We start from the raw sequence: 25419 nt of genomic DNA, 5'->3' as shown, positions 1-25419 counted from the left end.
CAATTTACTAAAAACGCCTAGGCTAGGAACTTCAAACTTTGTATGATGATTGGTCGTGACCAGCAGATGACCCCTATTGAGTTTTGGTCAAGGGGTCAAAGGTCAAGGTCATGACCAGTAGATACTTTATAACCCTTATTAATTGTTTGATCACTGGGTCAGAAGTCATGCATAATAACCTTATCACATGACTAATTGGCTGCTGATAGGGGGCATACATGTTTTACAAACATATCTTGTTGACCTAATTATGGCCCTTTGTTTTTTTTTCCTTATACAGAATATATAAGGAACAATTTCTACCGTGCACAACTTCTCCTACATTTCTCAACTGATTTTGACCAAACTTTCACAGAAGCTTTGTTATCAAGTGCCCTGGCGCATATTGTCAGGGTTTTGTGATTGGATAATATTTGACCTAATTACGGCCCATTATATTTTTTCCTTATACAGAATTATCAATATTTAGTGAACAAATTCTTCAGTGCTGAACTCGTCCTACATTTCTCAACGGATTTTGTTTAAACTTTCACAGAAGCTTTGTCATCAAGTGCCCTGGCGCATATTGTCGGGGTTTTGTGATTGGATAATTTTTGACCTAATTATGGCCCTTTGATTTTTTTCCTCATACAGAATATACATGTATAGTGAACACTTCTTCTGTGGCAATTCCTCCTACATTATTCATGTTATACATTGCACATAGTTACATTGTTTGTTGCTTGTATTTGTATTTCAAATACAACATATTTATCTACTATGGTGATAATTGAAAACCTGGTTTCGTGGCATTGCCATGTTTCTTGTTGCTTGTTCATGCTGTTATTGGCTGTAACTTTGTTATTTTTGAATGGATTGTCTTCAAACTTGAACATAATAATCTTCAAGGATATCCCTTAAAAATAACCAGCCAGACCTTGACCTTCACTCATAAATGACCTTGACTTTGAAGGTCAAATTATTGAAATTTTCATTTTTTTGGCTACTATTGGCTGTAACTTTGTTATTTTTGAATGGATTGTCTTCAAACTTGAACATAATTATCTTCAGGGATATCCCTTAAAAATAACTAGACAGACCTTGACCTTCACTTATAAATGACTTTGAAGGTCAAATTATTGAAATATTCATTTTTTTGGCTATTATTGGCTGTAACTTTGTTATTTTTGAATGGATTGTCTTGAAACTTGAACATAATAATCTTCAAGGATAGCTCTTAAAAATGTACCGAAAGACCTTGACCTTCACTCATTAATGACATTGTCTTTGAAGAAATTGCGTGTTACTATTTTTAGAATTGCGTGTTACTATTTTTAGAATTGCATGTTTCTATTTTTAGAATTGCGTGTTTCTATTTTTAGAATTGCGTGTTACTATTTATAGAATTGCCTGTTACTTTTTTATGCCCCCACAATGTGGGAGCATATAGCGTTGCACTTGTCCGTCCGTCAGTCTGTCAGTCCGTCCGTCCGTACGTCCCGAAATCTTGTGAACGCAACTCCTCTTAAACCGGATGTCAGATTTTGCTTAAACTTACAGGGATGAACAACCTTAATGTGTAGATGGTAGTAAAGGAAGGAATTTTTGCTGCGACCAAATTTAACAGAATTATGGCCCTTTGTTGATTTTTTCACTAGCTACTATGTAGAAATTTTGTGAACGCAACTCCTCTTAAACCGGATGGCAGATTTTGCTTAAACTTACAGGGATGAACAACCTTAATGTGTAGATGGTAGTAAAAGGAAGGAATTTTAGCTGCGACCAAATTTAACAGAATTATGGCCCTTTGTTGATTTTTTCACTATATACTATGTAGAAATTTTGTGAACGCAACTCCTCTTAAACCGGATGGCAGATTTTGCTCTAACTTACAGGGATGAACAACCTTAATGTGTAGATGGTAGTAAAGGAAGGAATTTTTGCTGCGACCAAATTTAAAAGAATTATGGCCCTTTGTTGATTTTTTCACTATATACTATGAATGCAACTCCTCTTAAACCGGATGGCAGATTTTGCTTAAACTTCCAGGGATGAACAACCTTAATGTGTTGATGGCAGTAAAGGAAGGAATTTTTGCTGCAACCAAATTTAACAGAATTATGGCCCTTTGTTGGTTTTTTCATTAATTACTATGTAGAAATTTTGTGAATGCAACTCCTCTTAAACCGGATGGCAGATATTGCTTAAACTTCCAGGGATTAACAACCTTAATGTGTAGATGGTAGTAAAGGAAGGAATTTTTGCTGCGAACAAATTTAACAGAATTATGGCTCTTTGTTGATTTTTAGTTTCAACTTGTGGCACATGTAGTCCAAAAAATATTTGACCTAGAGTCATAAGATTGACAGAACAGTGGCGTGTGGGGGCATCAGTGTCCTATGGACACATTTCTAGTTTAGAATTGCGTGTTTCTATTTTTAGAATTGTGTGTTACTATTTATAGAATTAGGTGTTTCTTTTTTTAGAAATTGCGTGTTTCTATTTTTAGAATTGCGTGTTACTATTTATAGAATTGCGTGTTACTATTTATAGAATTGCGTGTTTCTATTTATAGAATTGCTTGTTTCTATTTACAGAATTGCGTGTTTCTATTTTTAGAATTGCATGTTTCTATTTTTAGAAATTGCTTGTAACTATTTATAGAAATTGAGTGTTTCTATTTTTAGAATTGCGTGTTTCTATTTATAGAATTGCCTGTTACTATTTTTAGATTTGCATGTTACTATTTATAGAATTGCGTGTTACTATTTATAAAATTGCGTGTTTCTATTTTTAGAATTGCGTGTTACTATTTTTAGAATTGCGTGTTTCTATTTATAGAATTGAGTGTTTTTATTTTTAGAATTTAGTCTTTCTATTTATTGAATTGCGTGTTTTTATTTATAGAATTGCGTGTTTCTATTTATAGAATTGCATGTTACTATTTTTAGAATTGCGTGTTTCTATTTATAGAATTGCGTGTTTCTATTATTAGATTTGCGTGTTCTATTTATAGAATTGCGTGTTACTATTTTTAGAATTGCGTGTTTCTATTAATAGAATTGCGTGTTGCTTTTTATAAAATTGCTTGTTACTATTTATAGAATTGCGTGTTTCTATTTATAGAATTGAGTGTTTCTATTTATAGAATTTAGTCTTTCTATTTATTGAATTGCGTGTTTCTATTTATAAAATTGCGTGTTTCTATTTCATATATATATATATATATATATATATATATATATATATATATATATAAAAATTATAATGTTTAAGAAATAACAAACTCTATATGTAAAATCGGTAGCGCTTTCAATGCTTTCTTTGCATATCTTCAGCCGAAACTTTAATAAACATATAAACAAATGACGTAACGTCATGAAAAAAAGCGGGAACGTTAAATGATAACGTATTTCCCGGCAAACACAATATGGTTATTTATACTGAAAAATAGAGAATACGGACATTGAGCAATAATCCGTACAATCTGGCAGTGAATAAATGACATTTATTAAAGGGAGGTAATAAAATTCACAAGTTAATGATTTTATGGCCACAAATTGTATGGTAATTAACAATTTTTACTAAATAAATATTGCTAAATAAACGAACAATTGGACTGAATAAAATCGCAATCATTTCTTTCATAATTAAAAATGAAGAGATTGTAATAAATATGAAGTACTTGTATATATATACCTTGTTAAATGATTTTTAACAATGAGCATTTAGCTGTGGTTTTAATAACTTGATTAAAAGTTTTTCTTTTTCTTCTCTAAAATTATCACTTTCGATTAATATCTTATATAGAGGGAAAATGCTAAATTTACCTCCTGAACAATTATGTAAATGTTTATTTGCTTGTAACATTCTGAGTTCTTCAGTGTTTGTTTGTTGCCTATGTAAAGTCATACGTTTACATAATTCATTTTTTGTTTGGCCAATATAAAACTGTTTACAGTTGTCACAAATTATTGAATATATCACATTTTTTGAAACACAGTTCATACTTTGTTTTATCTTAAATGTCTTACTGTTACAAAATTGTATTTCATTTCCTTCTATTAGAGAAGGACATGTCTTACACCTACTCCTGTTGCATTTAGAAACTGTTGTTACAGTATTATTTGTCATGTCGAACTTTGAAGAGGTTAAGATGTTTTGAAGATTTTTTGCTTGTCTTTTACTGTTTATAATGCGCTTCTTTTCTAAAACACTGTTCATCTTTTCACTTTTTCGTAACACATTCTCACAAGATCGAATTGCTTGGGAAATATTGGTATTTTTGGGATTAAATGTTGTTACACATGGGATAACGTTGTACTTGTTGTTAGCTGTTATGTTTTCTTCAGTTTTGATGGGACCTTTCAATTTGGCTTTAGATATTCCGTATGTAATAATTTCATCTGGGTAATTCTGATTTTTAAGTCTTGTAGTTAGTTCTGAGAGGCGCTTTTCTTGCAGTGTTTCTCCTCTTACTATAGTAATGATTCTTGACGCAAGGTTGAAAGGAATGTTTAACTTTGTATGTTTCGGATGACACGATTTAAAGTTGAGGTAGTTGTATGTGTCCGTCGGTTTACTGTAGATATCTGTTGTTATATGTGTTCCAGATTTCATAACTAATACATCTAAAAATGGCATGCTCGTTTCACTTTTATTCATCGTAAATTGAATACAGGGGTGTAAATTGTTTATTTCTCTTAATAAATCATCTGTGTTGATATTTTTCCCGACTATTAAAAAACAATCATCCAAAAATCTCTTCCAGTTCATTTTAATGTAGTTTGAAAAGTCGTTTCCATGTATTGTTGATATTCTTTCGTAGAATGTTTTCTCTAGATATCCAAGAACCAAAGTAGCATACGTTGGGGCGACTTTAGTACCCATAGCTGTTCCTTTATTCTGGATATAATATTTGCCGTCAAAATAAAATACGTTATTCTTTAGGATAAGTTGCAGTGATTTCAATATAAATTGGTGTTGGAATCTTGTATCTATTTTATCGGGAAAATTTTCTATCCAGTGTTGAATTGCCTGTAAGCCCAGATCATGTGGAATGTTTGTATACAAATTTACGACATCAAAGGTAACTAAAATGGAATCTTCTACATTTTCCGGCAAGTAATTCAGGAAATCTAAGTCATCTCTAATGAAACTTGGAACTTGTCTGCATAATGGTTTTAATATGAGGTCTAAAAAGTGGCTAAGTCTCTGTGTAACACTGTTAGGTCCCCCTACAATAGGCCTAAACTTTAAATCATCTGGTGCAGAAACTTTAATGTATTCAGATTTATTATTATTAATTGCCTCTTCAATTTTCCTACTTTTGTGAATTTTAGGTAATCCATAAAAAAAGCTGGTTGAACTTTCAAAATTAGTCAAATATGTATATTCCTCCTTTACCAATCCTTTACCGTGTTTATTTACAATATCATTTAATTCTTTCCGTGTCCTTAAATCTGCGTTTATATCTGTCTCTGAATAGTAACTTTCATCACTCAACATTTTCAAAATGTGATCTCTATAGTAGTTATTGTCCATACAAACTACAGCACCGCCTTTATCTGCTTCTTTTATGATTAATGATTTTTTTGATAATATACTTTTCAATGCTGATCTATCTTTCTTCATTAAATTAGAATGAACATCAGATTTATTTTCAAGTGGGATTTCCTTTAATGATTCAATAGCCTCTTCTAAAAAGATATCTTTACTTTTAGGAGGTTTCCATCCAGTTTTATTTCGTACTAAGGGTATATCCTTTCTATCATTATCTTTATCATCTTCATGGAAAAACTCACTAAGCCTTAATCTTCGACAAAATTCTTTTATATCAGTTTGTAATTCTGTTTTATTTTCCATTGGAGTAGGAGTAAACTTAAGCCCCTTGCTAAGTAATTTTACTTCACTTTCTGATAATTCTATAGTGGAAGAAAGATTTATTACCTTTGGGTGTATTTCTGAGCTTTTAGTAGTATCTATGTTATTTAAAATAGATCCATGGTTTACATCACTTCCTTCCGAAACGTTTCTTCGCTGTTCACAAGTTTGATTACATTTGCATTCCCTCCTCCATCTTTGACGAATGGAGTTAGTCCTAAAAAAGACTTTCTTGCATTTTTTCCAATATATGTTGTTCCATTTTCTGTATAAGGTCTTGATGGTAGATTTTGACGGTTATTGTATCGATATTGATATCCATTTGTTTCATTTCCTCTATTATAATGACCATATCCCCTTTGAGTGTTGTTTCTTCTTCCATCATTGTAGCTATTAAATTGTTTATATCTTCTTTCGTGGGCCTTCACTGCTGAACTAGTATTTATTGATCTATTTGTATTTTCAGGTCGGATGATTGTTGAAAATCTAGTTTGTTGAATTCTTTCATTTCTATTATTTCTTTCTTGCTTTTTTTCTTTTTTGTTTCTTTGCCTATCTTCTGTTAGAAATATATCGTTACCATACTTGATTTCATAATCATTTAACCAACCTTTTTTCTTTTCCCAAATATTCAATGACTTTTCTTCTTCATTCTTACATTCATTGGTCCACATTTGTTGAAGTTTTTCACATATTTCTCCATTTGACTTCTTTTTGAAGATAACGATCATCTCCTTGTCTATTTCATCAAATGTATCTTTGTATCTTTTTGCTTTATTTTTCATTATTTTGATTTCAGATTCGAACAATCGTACAGCTGTATCTCTTCTTATTTCTTTGTCATCTGCATGTTCATTTGCGATAAGCTTTGGTCGATATTTTCTTGGTAGAATAGGTAGAATACAAAATATATATATATATTAAAACGTGATGAATGTAAATATATACAAAATAGATAAATAAAACTAATGTGACAAGACAGACCAACTTAATTTATAAAAAGGAAACGTTAAGATATGTTCAAACCTTTCTATGTTTGCGTTTAGAAAAAGTAAAAAGTCGAGCGTTGCCCCCGCCGGGCGGTGGCTCTTGTTAAAACATGAAAATGATTCATGTAGAAAAATAACACTAAAAAAAAGAAACTTAAAATACCTTCTTGTAAAGACCCAAAAGGCCTAGAGCTTAGATATTTTGCATAAGGCATTGTCTGGTAGACCTCTACCCAGATTGTTCAAATTATAGCCCTGGGGTCAAAATCAGCCCGCCCCGGGGTCATTGGTTTTCCTTATATTTATATAGTAAAAACTTTAAAAAAATTTCTTCTAGCAATTGACAAATGCTAGAGGTTAGATATTTTGCATGAAACATTGTGTAGTGAACCTTGAGCAAGATTGTTCAAATTATAGCCCTGGGGTCAAAATTGCTCCCGCCCGGGGGTTATGGCTTTTCAATTTACACATATAGTAAAAAATCAAAAAATCTTATTGTCTGAAGGTACAAGGCTTAAAGCTTTAATATTTGTTAAATGATATCATCTATATGTCCTCTACCAAAGTTGTTCAAATTTTGCCTCTGGTGTCAAAATTAGCCCCGCCCCGGGGGCCATAGGTTTTCCTTATATGTATATAGTAAAAACTTAAAAAATCATCTTCTCTAAATTTACAAAGGCTAGAGTTATGATATTTTGCATGAAACATTGTGTAGTGAACCTCTAGCAAGATTGTACAAATTATAGCCCTGGGGTCAAAATTGGCCCCACCCCCAGGGGTCATTGATTTTCACTATGTACATATAGTAAAAAATTAAAAAATCTTCTCTGAAGGTACAAGGCTTTGATATTTATATGCTCACAAGGGCATATTATGTTATACCCCCTAACTTAAGTTCCATTTTGTCGGCAGGCCGACAATGTTCAAACTTCATAGGATGATTGTCCATATTGGGTAGAAGACCCCTATTGATTTTGGGGTCCAAAGGTCAAGGTCACTATTACCTTAAAACTGAAAACAGGTCCGTCCGTTAGCAATTTGGTTTCTGGATCATAACTTAAGTTCCATTTGGCCCACAATGTTCAAACTTCATAGGATGATTGTCCATATTGGGTAGAAGACCACTATTGATTTTGAGGTCAAAAGGTCAAAGGTCAAGGTTACTATTACCTTAAAACTGAAAACAGTTTCCGGAGCATAACTTAAATTCAATTTGACCCGCAATGTTCAAATTTCATGGGATGATTGTCCATATTGGGTAGAAGACCCCTATTGATTTTGGGGTCAAAAGGTCAAAGGTCAAGGTCACTATTACCTTGATACTGAAAACAGTTTCCGGAGCATAAGTAAAGTTCCATTTGGCCCACAATATTCAAACTTCCTGGGATTATTTTCCATATTGGATAGAAGACCCCTATTGATTTTGGGGTCACAAGGTCAAAGGTCAAGGTCACTATTACCTTGATACTGAAAACAGGTTCCGGATCATAACTTAAGTTCCATTTGGCCCACAATATTCAAACTTCATGGGATTATTGTCCATAATGGGTAGAAAAGGTCAAAGGTCAAGGTCTCTTTTACCTTAAAATTGAAAACAGTTTCCGGACCATAACTTAAGTTCCATTTGACCCACAATATTCAAACTTCATAGAATGATTGTCCATATTAGGTAGGAGACCCCTATTGATTTTGGGGTCACAAGGTCAAAGGTCAAGGTCACTATTACCTTGATACTGAAAACAGTTTGCGGAGCATTACTTAAGTTCTATTTGACCCACAATATTCAAACTTCTTAGGATGATTGTCCATATTGAGTAGAAGACCCCTATCGATTTTGGGGTCTCAAGGTCAAAGTCACTGTTACCTTAATGCTGAAAACAGTTTCTAGAGCATAACTTAAGTGCCATTTGGCCCACAATATTCAAACTTCATAGTATGATTGTGCATATTTGATAGAAGACCCCTATTGATTTTTGGGTCACAAGGTCAAAGGTCAAGGTCACTATTACCTTAAAATTGAAAACAGTTTCCAGAGCATAAGTAAAGTTCCATTTGGCCCACAATATTCAAACTTCATAGGATTATTGTCCATATTAGGTAGAAGACCCCTATTGATTTTGGGGTCACAAGGTCAAAGGTTAAGGTCATTATTTATAACTTAAGTATTTATCAACCTACAGCTGTAAAATTTTATAGGATGAACAGCTTATTCCCATTTCTTACAAATGGTTCATCCTTACTATAAAAAAAACACTTTCTGGCATATAATGCTCTGCCTAGCGGTGCTCTTGTTGATATATAATATTATCTATGGGTCCTCTTTTAAAATTGTTGTAATTATGCACCTAGTGTTAAAATTGTCCTGCCCCAGAGGCGATAGTTTTCCTTATATGTATGTATAAAGTAAAAACTTGAAAAATCTTCCGAAAAATCTTCCTCTCTGAATTGACAAAGGCTAGAGGGTATGAGACTTGGCAAAGTGAACCTCTACCAAAGGTTGTTCAAATTATAGTCCTGGGGTCAAAATTGGCTGCCCCTAGATTTTGATGATGTGACCTACTTTCTTGTCCTTTGATGTACAGCTATGAAATTTGAACCATGTGCACAGATTAAGATGTAAAATGAACTTTGATATCAGCTGACCTAGATTTTGAGTGTCTTACTGTGTTGTCCTTTGATGTAGTCATGAAATTTAGGCTGTGTGAAATATGACCTTCACCACCAAATTCACTAGACTCAAGTGCATTGATATATTCCTACTCTGATCTGTTATTAGATTAACAATAGATTTACCACTAATCTGATAATCAGAATTAGATAGGTCAGGGATCTATGCATTATGACAATCTTCAATTGTATAGAAACAAACAAAATCTGTTCCTACACTACTATTTAGTGTTGTATTAATGCGGTAGCATAGCATTTTTCTCAAATGCAATCTTGTTTCAGTTTTGTTAGAGTTATTGCCCTTGACTTACAGTTGTATGAATTTGCAATTTTCAACTTGTTCATGCATAGCTCAAAAAGTATTTGACTTGTAGGCCTGAAAGTTTACAAGAATGTTGGTCAGTATGTGTACTTATGCACCTTGGGGTTTGCTTGTGGATTTATTCAGTATTTTGTTCTTGCCCTTTACTTAGTAAAAGATTTTTAGTTTTCAACTTGTGGCACATGGAGACCAAAAAAAATTTGAGGTAGATTCATAAGATTGACAGAACAGTGGTGTGAGGGGGCACCCGTGTCCTATGGACACATTTCTAGTTCACTTTGAGCTTTGTCCGGGACATAACTCTGAAACTATAAGAGTAATGAACATGAAACTTTGTAGGTTGATAGATCTCTTTGGATATGGGTGCAGTGCACAAGAACCGTAACTCTGCCTTGCCTTATCTTGGAGTTATTACCCTTTGTTCATTTTTAGCTTGACTTTTTTTTGTTGAAAAAAGAAGGAAAGAGGTATTGTTATAGTCCTGGGGGCGTTGACATTGCCGTCCGCAAGCTTGTACCTGGCTCATAACTTTTTAGCTCACCTGAGCTTTTTTGATCGCTTTTTGTCTGTCCGTTAACTTTTACTTAAAAGGACATCTCCTCATAAACCTCTAAGCCAATTTCAGCCAAACTTCACAGGAATGTTCCTTTAGTAGTCAACTTTAAAAATTGTTCAAAGAATTTTATTCCAAACAGAACTCTGGTTGCTTGGTTGCTATGGCAACCAAAAGAAAAAACTTAAAATATCTTCTTTTAGAAAGCCGTAAGAGCTAAAGCTTAAATATTTGGCATGAAACATCATCTAGTCAGTGTCTACAAAGTTTGTTCAAATAAATGCCCTGGGGTCAAAAAAAATTGGCCCCTCCCTGGGGGTCATAGATTTTCCTTATTTGTTTATAGTAAAAACTTAAAAAATCTTCTTTTAAAAAACCCAAATAGCTAGAGCTTAGCTATTAAGCATGAAAGATCTTCTAGTGAGTGTCTACCAAGTTTGTTCAAATAAAAGCCCTGGGGTCAAAATTGGCCCCGCCCCAGGTGGTCATTGTTTTTCCCTTTTTGTAGTAAAAACTTAAAAAATCTTCACTTACAAAACTTTTAGAGCTAGAGCTAAGATATTTAGGATGAAACATCTTCTAACGGGTGTCTACCATTTTTGTTCAAATAAGGGCCCTGGGGTTAAAATTGGCCCTGCCCCGGGGATCATTGATTTTCCTTATATGTTTATAGCAAAAACTTAAAAAAATTTCTTTTAAAAAACCCAAATAGCTATAGCTTAGCTATTAAGCAAGAATTATTTTCTAGTGAATGTCTACCAAGTTTGTTCAAATAAAAGCCCTGGGGACAAAATTGGTCCGCCCAGAAGGGGGGGGGGTCATTGCTTTTCCCTATATGTCTATAGTAAAAACTTAAAAAATCTTCTTAGAGCTAGAGCTTAGATATTATCATGAAACATCTTCAAAGGGGTGTCTACCAAGATTGTTCAAATAAAGCCCCTGGGTTAAAATTGGCCCCGCCCAGGGGGCCTATATACAGGTGAGCAATTTCAAGGCAATCATGGCCCTCTTGTTTAGTTCTTGGTGTATTGTCTTCGTACTTGGCCACAAAAACCCTTGGGACAAGACCATTCAGTAGACCACACTAACCTTGACCTTCATCCATCAATGACCTTGACCTTCAATGTCAATCGTCCAAATTTGCTTGTTCTTGCTATTATTGGCTGTAATTTTGTTATTTTAGAATGGATTGTCTTCAAACTTGAACATAATATCTTCAAGGATATCCCTTAAAAATGACCAGACAGACCTTGACCTTCACTCATAAATGACCTTGACCTTCACTCATAAATGACATTGAAGGTCAAATTATTGAAATTGTCATGTTTAGTTCGACTTTTTTTGAAAAAAAAAAAGTAGAGGTATTGTTATAGTCCTGGCGGCGTTGGCGTTGCCGTCCGCAAACTTGTACCTGGATCATAACTTTTTTAGTTCTTGTTGTATTGTCTTCATACTTGGTCACAACAACCCTTGGCACAAGACCTTTCAGTAGACCACACTAACCTTGACCTTCATCCATAAATGATCTTGACCTTCAAGGTCAAAAGTCCAAATTTTGCTTGTTCCTGCTATTATTGGCTGTAACTTTGTTATTGTCCCCCGCCTTTTCGTAGAAAAAAGGGGGATATAGTAATAGGCTCCGTCCGTCTGTCCGTCTGTCTGTCCGTCCGTCACACTTTCGTGTCCAGTCCATAACTTTGTCATTTATCAAAGGAATCTGAAATAACTTGGCACAAATGTTTTTTATAATAAGATGATGTGTCATGCGCAACAACCAGACCCTTACCTCCAAGGTCAAGGTCACACTTGCTCATTCAAAGTGAACATTGTCTATTTGATGGTATATGTCGTGTCCGATCCATAACTTTCTTATCTTTGAAGGGATTTTGTAAATACTTGCCACAATTGTTCACAATAATGAGACGATGTGTCATGCACAACAACCGGTCACCTACCTCTAAGGTCAAGGTCACACTTGGAGGTCAAATGTTAACATAGTCTATTATAGGGTATATTTTGTGTCCGGTCCAAAACTTTTTCATTTATCAAAGGAATCTGAAATAAACTTGGCACAAATGTTTGTTATAATATGACGATGTGTCTTGCGCATCAACCAGACCCCTACCTCCAGGGTCAAGGACGCACTTTCTCATTCAAGGTCAAAAATGTCTATTGGATGGTATATGTCGTGTCCCGTCCATAACTTTCTTATCTTGGAAGGGATTTGTAAATACTTGCCACAATTGTTCACAATAACAAGCTGTCAACCAATTCCTATATTCCTATAAAACTCCTATATTTTGGGTCGGAATCCTATATTTTAAAAAACCTCCTATTTTTCCTATATTCTCCTATATTTTGAATATTTTTCCTATATTTTTTTTAAAAATATATTGCCGAGGAATTCAAAGAGATTTAAATTTTGGTACTGCTTTTGGCCTTTTGTATTTTACAGGTAAGAGAATGTGTATGCCTGCATCAGCATCACATTACTATGCTCAAGGCTGCAGTGCTCCACTTAGCAATCTGCATGGTCACCATGAAAAGCAGTGCATCAGTATGTCAACTTTATTTCAGGTGACCATTCAGATGATGGTCATGCATTGCTGTAACTTTCTGCCGCGATGCTGATGCTGTGGTTCAAAGCTAATGCAGGCTGTCCATTGCATCCCTTGAAAAATCCTAATATTTTTCAGTTTGGCTAAAATTCCTAAAAAAGTGAAAAATTCAAAGGGAATTTCTAAAAATGCCCTATTTTTTTCACTGAAATTCCTAATTTTTTAAATCTTTTGTTATAAATATACTTATAACTTGTAACCCTGTCAAAATAATCACGGACACACCTAAGTGGACCATGTTTTGAACATGGTCAAAAATGATTTTGCCATGATTTGCCAACTCAAAATTTATGACATTGAAATGGTTTTGTTTTAACTAAAAGTTACTTTGACTATTTCAGTAGCATTGCTATTTCATAATCAAAGCAGTTGTTGATAATCATGTTGACAGTTAGCAGCAAAAATACTACCATATCATGGTCATGAAACTCAAATCATAACCATAAGAGTCCACTTATTCTGGAATATTTTGACACTTTTTTGCCAACTCCAAATATCTTTTTGTGTTTGTTCATTTTATCCAAATTTCTGAAGTGGTCCATTTATATCATATCATATTTAAAAATGATCATTATGAAGCTGTTGTAAATAATAATTTTTAATTTTTTTTTAATTAAAAATATGTATAAATAGTTGTCAAAAATTAATGTACAATTTGTTTACTCACAACTCTTTTATTTAAATCTGCATAATATCAAAACAACATTGTAAAGTACTGAATGGGTTAACATAGACTTTGAAAAATTAATTCTTTCCCTCATACTTATTTATCCTTTTTGATTTGATTTGTAGGAGAAATTGCTTATTTTGCCACAAAGTTATCAATTTCATTCAATTCTTGTTCTTTCATTCATATGGTACAATTTAGGAAAAGGCAGACTCATATAATTAATTGCACTCAAAAATAATTTGGCAGTTCAGTAATATAAAGCTCATTTCCAATTACAATGTACACACATTTTGCAATTATGTGATCTAGATGAACTGCAATTGAATGGTCTGTGTGATGAACTTTTTTGATGTGCAATTCTTTGTGTTGATTATAGATGCTTCCCATTTATTCAAATGACTGTACTAAGGCAAATGCCTTTTTACTTCCTACTTGTACAAAAAATTTCATTTGTCCATATTCAAAAGCTGCATTGTGCAAGAATTTCACTGTATAAGAATTCCTTTTATACACATGTGGTTATAACATTCCCAAAACATAGGTAGAAAATGTTTTTTTTGTTTGACATGTTCAGCCATTTTAAAAAATACGGTTTGAACATGATTTGACTATGACCATTTCCGCAGGGGAGGCAGTTGACCAGTGAGTCCACACTGGTAGCAGCTTTGCTCTAACTAAACTAGAGCTTGATTTGTGAGTTACTTTTGTGTCAAATATGCATAGGTTAGCCCACATCATGGTCCTTTGGGACCTTAGTTTATTTAGTTATAAAATTGCAAATTTTAGCCCTAACATTCCTAATTTTAGCCCTAAAATTTCTGAAATATTACTCTAAAATTTGCCCTAATTTTATGTCAGAAGGTGCTGGACAGCCTGCTAATAGTGTCTTTCACTTATACGGTAGACATTTTATTGTAGAAACAAGTTGAAAACTCCTATTTTTTGCCTCAAAATGGTCCAAAAACTCCTATATTTCCTGCTAAAATATTCCTATATTCCTCCTTTATTTTGGAAAAGACCTGGTTGACAGCCTGCAATAATGAGATGATGTGTCATGCGCAACAACCGGTCACCTACCTCCAAGGTCAAGGTCACACTTGGAGGTCAAAGATTAACATAGTCTTTAACAGGGTATATTTTGTGTCCAGTCCATAACTTTTTCATAGATCAAAGGATTTTGTAAATACTTGCCACAAATAGTCACTATAATAAGACAATGTGTCTTGCGCAACACCTGCATCCCTACCTCCAAGTTCAAGGTCCTACTTAGAGGTCAAAAGATAACATAGTCTGTTTTAGGGTATATTTTGTGTCTGATCTAGAACTTCTTCAGGATTTTGAATTAACTAGGCACAAATAGTCACAATGATAAGATGATATGTCATGCATAACACATGTGTCCCTACCTCCAAGGTCAAGGTCACACATAGAGGTCAAAGATTTACATAGTCTGTTATAATGTTATATATTTTGTGTCCAGTCCATAACCTGGGATTTTAAAAATACTTTGCACAAATAATCACAATAATTAGATGATATGTCAGGCTCAAAACATGGGCCCCTACCTTCAAGGTCACACTTCAAGGTCAAAGATTGACATAGTCTGTTATAGGGTATATTTTGTGTCTGATCTATAACTTCTACATAGTTAAAGGGATTTTGAAAATACTTGGCAGAAATAGTAATATTAATAAGACGATATGTCATGCACAACACCTGCACCCCTACCTCCAAGGTCAAGGTCACACTTAGAGGTCAAAGGTTAACATGATAGAATTTAAAATTCCGTGTTTCATTTTACTAGTATTTCTTTAATAAATTTATTGTTGCATTTGCAGATCTAGCATTGATCATAATTTTGGACTGAAAGTCCTGAAATCCATACCTCAATCTTTTGAAATAGCACAATTTTATGCTTCATATAAAACTTCCCCGAGGCGGGGGACGTTGGTAACTCTGTTACAAATTCTTGTTCATGAATGGATTGTCTTCAAACTTGAACATAATAATCTTCAAGGATACCCCTTAAAAATAACCAGACAGACCTAACCCGGCTTGACCTTCACTCATAAATGACCTTGACTTTCTAGGTGAAATTATTGAAATTTTCATTTTTTTTGGCTATTATTGGCTGTAACTTTGTTATTTTTAAATGGATTGTCTTTAAACTTGAACATAATAATCTTCAAGGATAACCCTTAAAAATAACCAGACAGACCTTGACCTTCACTCGTTAATGACCTTGACTTTGAAGGTCAAATTATTGAAATTTTCATTGATTTGGCTGTAACTGGCTGTAACTTTGCTATTATTGAAGGGATCAACTTCATAATAGACCTTTCTATCTTAAACGGACTTCGTAATACGGAATAAATTTGGGGATTTTCTCAAAACATAAATGATAAAAATATTATGCTAAAACTGTAATACAGCGGGTTTTCTTACATGCATATGCTAGTTATAGTATTTCTATAAACCATCAACACAATAAAGATGGAGACAATACATGTTCTTGTGGCTTATCCATTGGTCTCACTAATTTTTGTGATGTTCCATCTATTGCACCAACTGCAAGATACAGTGTTTCCCAGTTGCCACCGTTACTAAGACACTAATCTATGGTTGGTCAAGTGATGTAATTTGCAAATGTTGTGTAAAATGCAGTATAAATATGCGAATTTCAATATGTACATACCTGGTGCACACATTGAACATGGTGGAAAGTGTTACAATTTAGGGATGGGTAACATCGTATCCATATCACAAATAATAAAATTATATTTACTGACCAATGTAATTCTAAGTAATGTAATGTTTATGCCCCCGCCATATAATGGCAGGGGCATATAGTGTTACCCAGTTCCGTCATTCCGTCATTCCGTCCTTCCGTCCTTCCGTCATCATCAGTTTCCGTTCATTATCTTAATAACCCTTGCACATATTGAACTCAAATTTGACATATGGATATGTCATGAGAAAATACAGGTCAAGTTCGAAATTGGTCATGGTTCGATGATTTTTGGCAGAGTTATGCCCCTTTTACATTGAAAATAATATGAAATTTTCAGTTTCCGTTCATTTTCTCCCAAACGGTTCAAAACATTCAATTCAAAATTGACATATGGATATGTCATGAGAAAATACAAGTCAAGTTCGAAATTGGTCATGGTTCGATGATTTTTGGCAGAGTTATGCCCCTTTTACTTTGAAAATAATATGAAATTTTCAGTTTCCGTTCATTATCTCCCCAACGGTACAACATATCCAACTCAAACTTGACATATTGATATGTCATGAGAAAATACAGGTCAAGTTCAAATTTGGTCATGGTTTGATGATTTTTGGCAGAGTTATGCCCCTTTTACTTTGAAAATAATATGAAATTTTCAGTTTCCGTTCATTTTCTCCCCAACAGTATTAAACATTCAACTCAAATTTGACATATTGATACGTCAAAGGAATGCGCAGGTCAATTTCAAATTTGGTCATGGTTCGATGATTTTTGGCAGAGTTATGCCCCTTTCACTTTAAAAATAATATGAAATTTTCAGTTTCCGTTTATTATCTCCCCAACAATATTACACATTCAACTCAAATTTGACATATGGATATGTTTTTGGAATGCGCAGACCAAGTTCGAATCTGGTCATGGTTCAATGATTTTTGGCAGAGTAATGCCCCTTTCACTTTGAAAATGATATGAAATTTACAGTTTCTGTTCATTATCAACCCAACAGTGTTTACATATTCAACTCAAAATTGACATATGGATATGTCAAAGGAATGCGCAGGTCAAGTTGGAATTTGGTCATGGTTCGATGATTTTTTGGCAGAGTTATGTCCCTTTCACTTTGAAAATAATATAGATACATCTTAGGAATAAGCAGTTTAAGTTTGAATTTGGTCGTGGTTCAATGATTTTAGACAAACTTATCTTTCCTGAATGTTGGAAAAATTTTGAACTTTCAGTTTCAGCACTCATACTTTTGTGGAAATGTATATAGCCATTATGTTGGCTACAAATATGCAATATGCTATTTTTAAAAGGTTAAGACTGAATAATTTCAGTGCCTTGAACATTGTATAAAAATGGTTAAGACTGAATAATTTCAGTGCCTTGAACATTGTATAAAAATGGTTTGTGTTAACATTGAAAAGTTTTAAGGGCTTTGAACTTAGAATGAAAAAAATAATTTGTGCAAACAAATTTGGAACTAAATATTATAACATTTGAAATTTTGGCTGCATGCGGGGGCATCCGTGGCATGATGACACATTTCTAGTTATATTAATGTTTCTGATGTTTTACCAGTTATTTTTATGCTCCCCGAAAAATTTCGGGGGAGCATATAGTCGGCGCCTTGTCCGTCCGTCCGTCTGTCCGTCCGTTTTCTTGTCCGGAGCATAACTTGAAAACCCTTGGAGATAATTTGTTTAAACTTCATACAGTGGTAGAGGGCATTGAGGGGGAGTGCAGTGTCAAAGAACCATAACTCTATTTTGCCCGGTTTTTGAATTATCTCTCCTTATAGAAAAATCTTGTCTGGGGCATAACTCTAAAACTATAAGAGATATCAACATGAAACTTTGTAGGTGAATAGATCTCAATTGGTAGATGTGCAGTGCATAAGAACAATAACTCTTTTTGTCCTAATTTTGGAGTTATTGCCCATTGTTAATTTCAACACTTTGAACTTTGTCCGGAACATAACTCTAAAATTATAAGAGATATCAAGATGAAACATTGTAGGTAGATAGATCTCATTAAGTAGAAGTGCAGTGCAAAAGAACCATAACTCTGTAAAGCCTCATTATTGAATTATCTCCCCTTATAGAAAAATCTTGTCCGGGGCATAACTCTTAAACTATTAAGAGATATCAACATGAAACTTTGTAGGTGAATAGATCTCAATGGGGAGATGTGCAGTGCATAAGAACAATAACTCTTTTTGTCCTAATTTTGGAGTTATTGCCCTTTGTTAATTTTAACACTAAACTTTGTCTGGAACATAACTCTAAAATTATAAGAGATATCAATGTGAAACATTGTAGGTTGATAGATCTCATTGAGTAGAAGTGCAGTGCAAAAAAAACATAACTCTGTTAAGCCTCATTTTTTAATTATCTCCCCTTTTAGAAAAATCTTGTACTGGACATAGCTGTAAAACTATAAGAGATATTAACATGAAACTTTGTAGGTAGATGTATCTCAATGGGTAGATGTGCAGTGCATGAGAATCATAACTTTGCCTTGCCTAATTCTGGAGTTATTGCCCTTTGTTTATTTTTACTTTTTGAAGTTGTCCGGAACATAACTCGGAAACCATAAGAGATATCAACAAGAAACTTTGTAAGTTGATAGATAACAGTGATTAGAAGTGCAGTGCAAAGAACAGTAACTCTGCCTTTCCTAATTTTGGAATTATTGCACTTTGAACTTTTTCCAGGAACATAACTCTGAAACTACAAGAGGTGTACTTTCCTGTGTCCAAAACCTATTCGGGGAGCATCACCTGGTTTCTCTTGTATAGAAATTGTACACATTTTCTGAGAAATTTGAAAAAAAAATTCGTACGGTATATATATTCGAATCATTTGAAAATAAACGGTTGCGAATATCTAGTACAGAGTCTAGAGGTGGCATCATTACGGCAACTAAACATAACCATGTGCGGTTGATATATTCTGGAGCATCTGGCGGGGATTGAACTAAATCCGCGGATTTCGTGAGCTCCTGGGTAATTTTTGAGATCGATGTAAATTCGACAAAGACAATAAATTCATTCGTCATATTTTATACAGTACCCAAAAACCGACACGCTTCAGCTTTTATCGTTACGCTAGCCGCCTATGGTACGTCTGTAAGCGCTTTTCTCATTGGTCATATCGAGTCTTTTCCGGTATTTTATTTTAGAATAACCAATCAAATTACAGTTTACATTGTCGCTCTAAAATGTTGTCAAAATGCGTCAAAATGTCGGATATTTGTCACATTTAGAGTCCAGGAAATTGATTTTAGGGCATACCAAATCATCAGAATCCAGGAGCTTCCGGGGGCTTTTTGGCTTGGGCTCTTTAATGACCTTGACCTTGAAAGTTAAATTACTTAATTTTCTCAGATTTGTGCATTAAATGACCATATATATTTATTGGTATATGTGTGTGTGTGTGTGTGTGTATGTGTGTATAACTGTATTGAATTTAATTATCTCCCTTTATATATACTTTATCTGTCTAAATTCATTGTATCCTATGGATCTACTTGATCTTACGGGATCCAGTTGACTTTCGGAAATAGATATATAGTTCTCTGGTCCCAATCAGTGAAGAAGACAATGAAAATGTCATCGTTGATTTGTGAGACATGATAACAGAGAACAAACTCTATATATGCGAATGTTGAGCTTGTTTCAATGTGTAGTGCAGTTTGTGACTGTATATAAAGCTGTTCTGAAACCATCATTTTTGTGATGGTGGGTGAGCAGTGGCTATGCTTTCATGACTGTTCTGCTAGGCGCTGTGCCGTAATTGGACTGGCATATCGATGTGGTGGTATGTGTGTATATATTTTTCTCATTTCTATATATATATATATAATATATATATATATTATATATATATATATAAATGAGTATATTTATATATACAAAATACTAAAACAAAACTGTGACAAGACAGACCGATTAAATTTATAAAAAGGAAACTTTAAGATTTGTTCAAACATTTCTTTGTTTGCTTTTAGAAAAAGTAAAAAGTCGAGCGTTGCCCCCGGCGCCGCGGTGGCTCTTGTTATTATTTAAAATGCAACATGATTGTTGTTTTAAGTCAGTATATAATATACTCTGTGACAATTGCATGGAGATAAATAATCACCACTTTTAAGGGCATGAGCAGTGACATGTTTGGGTATGTACTCCACAGCAGAAAGCTGTTGCATATATTATTGTCAGTAAGCATAGCTCCTTGGCATGTTATTGGTCTGAAAGTTTGTTTTGATGATTTTTAGATCAAGTTCGAATATGGGTCACCTGGGTTCAATAACTTGGTCACACTGCCAAAATTTGGAAAAACCTTGTGAACACTCTAGTGGTCATATTTTTGTCTTAATTGTCATCAAACTTGGTCAGGATACTTGTCTTAAAGTTAATTGCTCTCATAAGTTCAAACATGGCTCATCTGTTTAAAAAAAATTTTTTTTAAACTGCTACTGGCATGCGGAGCAGTTCCCGTACAAAAATCGTAGTTACTTAAACATTATTTTTTATTACGCTCACTCACCAAAATTAAAATGTTACACATCAATATTCAGCTCGTCACACAAATCATGGAAATTCCATCATGTTCTAAACATAGAATAACCCTTAGTTATGAGGCCTCATATGGGGTACAGAAATTATCCATTATTTTGTATGAAGAGAAATAGTTCCCGTACATAAAATTTAAGCCATTATAATTATACAATTTTATTATATCGGACCTATTTTTTATTCATAATTGTTGAACAGACCATTTTCTAAGAGATAAATAGATGTAATTCAGGAAATAGAAAGCAGACTAAACGCGTGTATCTATTACCCGGTACCGTTACCCCCAACGCATTCACATGCGATGGCATGCTTGTATGCATGATATTTTACGTATCAAAGCCATAAAATTATTTTATATAGCAATATTGGTCAAAATTCTGATAATTAAACAAGTTTTCATCACATTGCCTTCTTATCTGTAAACAAGTGGTATTAGTGGAAAACCCTTTAACATGCCTCATGTGTAGGTATATTTGCGGATGCGCGCAAGGACGGAATCCCCCAGATAAAACAAGGTCACGTTTTGACAACGCACAGGTGAAAGTGATTTAAAATGAGACTTTTTATACGTACTGCCGAACTGACACTTAGATTTTGTCTCGTTTATGTATCTGCTTGATTTGTAATGAATTTTTGAAGAATGCATGTAAAAATCAAGCGTTTAAATGAAAAATACGGGTACTGCTTCTGTACGGGAACTGCTCGCATGCCAGTAGTGCTTAAGCTTAGATTTTGGACATTAAATTGTTCTTTGTCATGGAAAGTATTAATATTAAGTGAGCGCTTTAAAAACCATTATGGCCCTCTTATTTGCTGTGAGATATTGTCATTATTGATCCCTAAAAAATCTTGGGAATATGTAAAAAGTCTGCACCCTATTGTAAGAATGCTTTAAAAATTAAAACATTTAGGAAAACTTGGAAAAACCTGTAAATTGTACTGTGTTTTTTTTGGTAAATAAATATGGTTTTTTCATGAATTTTTAAAGGGTATGTTTTTCTATGTGTTGAAACAGGCTAAAGAGAAGAAAAAAGAAGAACTGAAGCAGTTGAAAAAGATGAAAAGACAAGAGATAATGGACAAGCTAGAGAAGCTAAAACAGATTACTGGGAATAAAACTCTGGGTATTGACGAGAAAGACCTTCATGAGGACTTTGATCCAGCTAAACATGACCAGATGATGCAGGTATGTGAATAATCTTTGATAGATTTAGATCAGTGTTTAGTTCATCTGAACTGGCTCAGGTTGAACTTTAGGAACGTTAAATGTCCGTTGTCCGTCATCTTGTCATTTGTCCATGTTTAGTTTGTTAACGGTAGTCACATTTTTGGCTCAATTGTCACAGAAACTCTATACGGATTGTCACGGTTCAGAACTGTTCACTATTTAGAGGAGAAGATATGTAAGCGACTGGATAGCTCAGTCGGTAGAGCACCGGTACGGTATTTTGAGGGTCCCGAATTTGAGTCCAAGTCAGGTAGGCGGGGGATATAGAAATAGTCTCCGTCCGCCCGTCCTTCCGTCCGTCCGTTACCTTTTGTGCCACACGTAACTTAAAAAAATATTTGACCTAGAGTCATGAAACTTTACAGGAATGTTGATCAGCATGTGTAGTTGTGCACCTGGGTATTTTCATCTGGATATTTTTAGTATTTTCAGAGTTATTGCCCTTGACTTAGTAAAATTTTGCAATTTTCAACTTGTGTCGCATGTAACTCAAAAAGTATTTGACCTTGAGTCATGAAACTTTACAGGAATGTTGATCAGCATGTGTTGTTGTGCACCTGGGTATTTTCGTCTAGATATTTGTAGTATTTTCAGAGTTATTGCCCTTGACTTAGTAAAATTTTGCAATTTTCAACTTGTGTCGCATGTAACTCAAAAAGTATTTGACCTAGAGTCATGAAACCTTACAGGAATATTGATCAGCATGTGCAGTTGTGCATCAGGTATTTTCGTCTGGATTTATTTAGTATTTTTAGAGTTATTGCCCTTCACTTAGTAAAATTTTGCAATTTTTTAACATGTGTCGCATGTAACTCAAAAAGTATTTGACCTAGAGTCATGAAACTTTACAGGAATGTTGATCAGCATATGTTGTTGTGCACCTGGGTATTTTTGTCTGGATATTTTTGTATTTTCAGAGTTATTGCCCTTGACTTTGTAAAATTTTGCAATTTTCAACTTGTGTCGCAAGTTACTCAAAAAGTATTTGACCTACAGTCATGAAACTTTACAGGAATGTTGATCAGCATGTGTAGTTGTGTACCTGGGTATTTTCGTGTGGATATTTTTAGTATTTTCAGAGTTATTGCCCTTGACTTAGTAAAATTTTGCAATTTTCAACTTGTGTCGCACATAACTCAAAAAGTATTTGACCTAGAGTTATGAAACTTTACAGGAATGTTGATCAGCATGTGTAGTTGTGCACCTGGGTATTTTCGTGTGGATAGTTTTAGTACTTTCAGAGTTATTGCCCTTGACTTAGTAAAATTTTGCAATTTTCAACATGTGTCGCACGTAACTCAAAAAGTGTTTGACCTAGAGTCATGTAACTTTACAGGAATATTGATCAGCATGTGCAGTTGTGCATCAGGTATTTTCGTCTGGATTTATTTAGTATTTTTAGAGTTATTGCCCTTCACTTAGAAAATTTTTGCAATTTTCAACTTGTGTCGCAAGTTACTCAAAAAGGATTTGACATAGTCATTAAACCTTATGGGCAGGTTGCCCAGCATATTAAGAATTGCACCTGGGGTTTAGCTTGTGGATTTATCCAGTATTTGTAGAGTTATTTCCCTTGACTTAGTAAAAAGATTGACAGAACAGTGGCGCGGTGGGGGCACCCGTGTCCTATGGACACATTTCTAGTTTTTCACCTGAGTAGAGCAAAACTCAAAAAGTTTTTGAGATATCAACATGAAATGTCATAGTTGGATAGATCTTATTGAGGAGGAATGTTGTGCGCAAGAATGATAACTCTTCTTTATACAATTTTTGAGTTATTGCCCTTTGTTCTTTTTCATGCTATTTTGTCCAGAGCTTATCTCAAAAAGTATTTGAGGTATCAACTTGAAACTTCATAGGTGGATGGATCTCATTGAGGAGGAGTGCATTGCACAAGAATGATAACTCTACCCTGCATTATTTTTGAGTTATTGCCCTTTGTTATTTTTCAAAATTAATTTTTGTCCAGGGCATAACTCAAAAAGCCTTTGAGATATCAAAATGAAACTTCATAGGTGCATAGATCTCACTCAGGAGGTGTGCAGTGCACAAGAATGATAACTCTACCTTTCATAATTTTTGAGTTATTGCCCTTTGTTATTTTTCATACCTAATTTTTCACCCGAGTGGAGCAGAACTCAAAAGTGTTTGAGATGTCAACATGAAATGTCATAGGTGGATAGATTTTATTGAGGAGGAATGCTGTGCACAAGAATGATAACTCTTTCCTGTACAATTTTTGAGTTATTGCCCTTTGTTCTTTTTCATACTATTCTGCCGGAGCTTATCTCAAAAAGTATTTGAGGTATCAACTTGAAACTTCATAGGTGGATGAATCTCATTGAGGAAGAGTGCAGTGCTCAAGAACGATAACTCTACCCTGCATAATTGTTTAGTTATTGCCCTTTTTTATTTTTCAAAATTAATTTTTGTCCAGAGCATAACTCAAAAGGCCTTTGAGATATCATTATGAAACTTCATAGGTGCATAGATCTCACTCAGGAGGTGTGCAGTGCACAAGAATGATAACTCTACCTTTTATAATTTCTGAGTTATTGCCCTTTGTTATTTTTCATACTTAATTTTTCAATTCAATTTTTTTCTCAAAAAGTATTTGAGGTATCAACTTGAAACTTCATAGGTGGATAGATTTTACTGAGGAGGGATGCAGCACACAAGAATGATAACCTACCCTGCATTATTTTTAGTCCCCTACCGGTTTACCGGAGGGGACTTTAGGTTTACCCTCCGTCCGTCTGTCTGTCTGTCTGGCAGTCCGTCAGTCCGTCTGTCCACAAAACTGGATCCCGCTATAACTTGAAAAGTACTGAAAATATTTTTATGAAACTTGATATATTGATAGATGGCAGTATGGAGATTATGCACGTCTTTTTCTTTTCTTCCTATGTTGAAAATTCTGGTTGCTATGGCAACAAATAGACTGAAAATATGGCAAATTTTACACATAAACTGGATTCTGTGTTAACGCAAAAAGTAATAGAAATATTTTTATGAAACTTGAAATATGGGTAGATGGCAGTCTGGAGATACTGCATGTCTTTTTCTTTTCTTCCTATGTTGAAAATTCTGGTTGCTATGGCAACACATAGACTGAAAATATGGCAAATTTTACACATACATGTACACTGAATCCAGTGATAACTCAAAAAGTACTGGAAATAATTTTATGAAACTTGACATAT

At 34.1% G+C, this 25419-nt stretch overlaps 1 protein-coding gene across 1 annotated transcript in view; it reads left to right on the top strand.

Moving 5' to 3' along the window:
* LOC132719389 (protein KRI1 homolog) overlaps positions 1-25419 on the top strand; it is a 171878-nt gene that overhangs the window by 58861 nt on the left and 87598 nt on the right. The window contains exon 6 of the mRNA XM_060703150.1: positions 22004-22174. Coding sequence (XP_060559133.1) covers positions 22004-22174 — 171 coding nt within the window. The remainder of the gene's footprint in view (positions 1-22003; positions 22175-25419) is intronic.

This window comes from Ruditapes philippinarum, unplaced genomic scaffold, assembly GCF_026571515.1.
Source record: "Ruditapes philippinarum isolate M1 unplaced genomic scaffold, ASM2657151v2 ctg1489_1_1_1_1, whole genome shotgun sequence".
NCBI lineage: Eukaryota > Metazoa > Mollusca > Bivalvia > Venerida > Veneridae > Ruditapes > Ruditapes philippinarum.
This window is presented reverse-complemented; position numbering and strand designations above follow the sequence as displayed.